This window comes from Perissodus microlepis, chromosome 4, assembly GCF_051167445.1.
Source record: "Perissodus microlepis isolate ML-2025 ecotype Zambia chromosome 4, ASM5116744v1, whole genome shotgun sequence".
Taxonomy (NCBI): Eukaryota; Metazoa; Chordata; class Actinopteri; order Cichliformes; family Cichlidae; genus Perissodus; species Perissodus microlepis.
The window spans coordinates 7,777,068-7,780,807 of NC_140464.1; the positions used below are offsets into that span (position 1 = coordinate 7,777,068).

Sequence of the window (3,740 nt, forward strand, 5' to 3'; positions counted from 1 at the left end):
AGAAGCTTCTAACGTGCAAAACTTCTTGAAAAACCACTTAATAATGACACGACGAGCTCTTTGTACTTGTGCGTCAGAATTTGCTAATTAGTTCAGAAGAATAACTGAAGTTTCCTCCTGCTGATTTTGCAACTACTTTTTCGTCATTTGCACATTCTTTGAAGTTCTGTAGTTTAAAGCCTCAAGGAAGCATTGGTACATATTGACAGAGAGATTAGGTGTTAGTACAAGCTGCTTTCTATAATCACACTAAAGTGAATAATAGAACAAAGTCAGATTGTACAGCACTGATTTATATGCTGGCAATCAATTTGCAGCAACCAAATCGAAAGGCTAATGAGATGATTTGATCTTATTGTACACAAAAAACTACTCATTGTTCTTCTGTTGTCAGCCATTAATAAATTATCTGAAAGTAAACCACCCCCAGGCTCATGGAAAGTATTTGTGATTGAGCGAATCATTGTTTGTACACATGCCTGTCAGTCGCTGGCTGAAAGCTGCTTACCCAGAAATCAGGAGCACCCCAAATTGAATTTCATGGCCTTTGTTTTTAGACAAACAGAAGATTAATCTGACAGACTCTGCACACAACTCTTGGTAAGTTTTATAATGTGTGAGGATGACTTTTTTTTCTTTCATTAATCTGCTGAAATGTATCGCCGTTATCTCACAACCAAACAAGTGAGGTATTAGAATAAAATAGAAAAAACATTTTTTTTCTTTGCTTTAAAATTTGAATGTGCTCATGCATAACTGTGTCGTATATCAGCAGTTTGAGGAAGTCACAGCAGCTGTGAGATAATAAATATTAAATTGGTGCCTATTCAGCCTCCCTGCGGCAGCTTAATACTCTCTACTTTGATTATAGTACTTCTTTTCAGCAATTTTTAAAGGTTAATTTCTGATTAAAACTCCTACATCTCAATAAGAAACTCCACAAATACTTTCATATATTTGTCACTGACCAAAATGAAACCTCACATTATGTGTGAATGAGTGAAGGAGGATAACATTATTAATATAGAAAGATATTCCAGTATATTAAAAAATCTTTAACTGATACAATTGCATGAAAGCTCTCATTTCTGTTTCATGCCACCAACAGTTTACACCTGAACGTCAAAGTAATATTTGAGTAACACATTCCAATAAATATGAGCTCAGAAATTTAATTTCAGCAGCAGCCTGGAGGAAAACACAGAGAAGTTTATTAGTTCAAGTCTTCATTTCCAAGTTACAGCTTGCAAATACTGCTGCCTCTCTCACCTCCTGAACCACAGTCACATCTTATTCAGAAACAACAACAACTAAAAAAAACCCCAATTAGAATCATTTAACACCTCTCATTTATTTTTCAGTGCAGGTGGTCAACTTATTTCTCGCTGAACACAATGTTCATCCAGGTAAATATTTTCCCAAGAAGCCACCACAGTTAATATATGCCTCAATCAGTACTAGGGAGATTTGTACAGCCTTTAAAATGTGCATACATGGATACTATGTTCCTCAAGGAGATCAGAATATCTTTTAATAAGCAATTTAACCCCATTCGTGGTGTACCTGAAATACCTTTACATGCTTTTTAACAAACATCTTCATATTTGTTAAGCTAGAACTGTTACACTACTCAGATCAGTATAAAAACAAACAAACAAACAAACAAAAACAATAAAAATGAATTTGAAACAGGTGGCAGTATAAAACAAGTAGGGAAAACTATTTTCTTTTTTCTTTCTTTCTTTTTTCTTTCTTTCCTTCCTTCTCTCCTTTTTTTGTGTGTTCAGTAGCGCTTTATGGAAAGCCACCTGACCGCATTCTCTATTGAGGAGCGGTGTTGTGGTCCACGGAGAATTCATCATCACTTTAAAAGGCACGAGAGATTTGGCAGAGTGGAAGAAAACGCTCGCAGGCGAGCTCGGGTGCGCAGGGAGTGTCTCTTAATACACCATCGGGGAACACCATTTTGCACTTTCCTTCCTGTGCAGAAGACTCGCTAAGAATTAGAGAAACTTGGACTCTGAATTAAAGAAACTTACCATAGTTGGGTTATTACTTGATCCGACACTCTCTGACTGTAGCGGTGCGGTGATGTGGATGTGGTCATTACGCACCGAAGCTTTGGCAAACCTCGATGTTTGGCTGCAGAACTGGACTTCGAAAGCTTGTTATTTCTCGATACCTTCCTCTTATTTTTTGTCTCAGTAGTCATATGACACTAAGTTTTGCTCGGTGTCGGGGTTTTATAGTGAAACTGTCTGTCTACCAGTTGGAGTCGCGTGATTTGCTGCTAACAACCCACAACAAAATATGAATGTTTCCCTCTTCAACGTGACCCAGGACGCAATGTTTAACGGCAGTCAGAGCCTCGCTGGGACCCTGGCAACATACTCCGGCAATGCAACCGACAGCGTGGTGACCGGCGACGGCGGAGGGTCCCTGGTACTGCTGCAAGACGAGCGCAAACTCTTCGTGATGCGTGTGGTGCAAATCGCAGTGCTGTGCGTTTTGTCACTCACTGTAGTGTTCGGTGTATTTTTTCTTGGGTGCAACCTGATGATTAAGTCGGAAAGTATGATTAACTTTCTGGTAAGGGACCGGAGACCCTCCAAAGACGTGGAAACTGTTATGATTGGGCTCAGCTAGTTCACCTAGATGGAGAGATGGATGGAGAACCGGTTTGGGGATCTGTTGCACATTTCGAACAGCAGATCAAGATCTACATCTGCATGTACTTATCAAAGTGTGTCCTTGTGACTAAGATATGCAAAAACATGACCTTCCGAAAAAAAAAGCACTACAGGAAAGTAGTCCAACGACCAATGTTTGTGCGTAAAGTCTGTGCGTAAAATAAGGGCAGCTGTTTACACGTGGGCCGATCTGTTGAATATTTTGAGTGAATTTATCGTTGCCAACTTGAACAAAGTAAAAAACATGTTTACAAGCCGTTACCTCATTTTTGATTTGTTGTTTTTTTTTTCTGGTAAATTTCGAATGATTATTAATGTTTGGTTTAAAAAAAATGTCCAAAAGCATGATTGTGAATTTTTATAGTTCCACGCCTGCCAGTGTACTCTGTGGACGTGATGGATGTGTATGTGTGTATTCTCTATACAAAGTTTATTTTTCTTTTCTTGTTCTTGCTTGGTACACTTTGAGTATGAAAAGCCTTTCGGGTTTTCAACAAACTTCGTTACAGCTTTATGGAGTGACTCTGGTCCTACTTGGCATGCTCGCTAACTGCTCTGTAAAGTGACTTTGGATCTGTTTTGCACTTTGAAATCATCGATGCTGCATGAATTATTTTGTACCAAAAACTTGAAACTGCGGCATGCAAGTAAAAAGTTGTAACAACTATCTTAAGCTTTGTCAACTGTTAATTAATTAGCACTTTGTATTATTTAATTGTTTTTAAACAGAACATGTTCAGAAGAAAACGCTACAGTGGTATTTCTCTTGTAATTGCATTTTGAAGTCTTTTTAAAAAAGTATTTCTCCTTAACATTCAGTTGTGATTAATCCTGTGCTATACAGATCTCTGAAGAACCTTGTTGACCTTCTTTTAAAAAATGTGAGCTCAGATCTGACCAGACGTGTGGAATAACCTTTCTGTCCTTTCACGTTACATCAGATTGTTGATTATTCACAAAGTAAAAGCATTATATCAGTGATATCCCGATTTAGGGGCACTTTAAACATTCACAGGGTAATTTTTATGTATGGAAAGAAAAATTACAATG

At 38.0% G+C, this 3,740-nt stretch overlaps 1 protein-coding gene across 1 annotated transcript; it reads left to right on the top strand.

The window, feature by feature from the left end:
- The first annotated feature begins 1,822 nt into the window (after positions 1 to 1,822).
- Positions 1,823 to 3,502, top strand: rprml (reprimo-like). Its single transcript, XM_084925368.1, has one exon. The coding sequence runs from the start codon at positions 2,311 to 2,313 to the stop codon at positions 2,644 to 2,646; it is 336 nt and encodes a 111-aa protein (XP_084781494.1). The 5' UTR covers positions 1,823 to 2,310; the 3' UTR covers positions 2,647 to 3,502.
- The last annotated feature ends 238 nt before the right edge of the window (positions 3,503 to 3,740 follow it).

Excerpts from the sequence above, each read along its gene's own strand:
- rprml (XM_084925368.1), top strand. The coding sequence starts at position 2,311 with ATGAATGTTTCCCTCTTCAACGTGACCCAGGACGCAATGTTTAACGGC.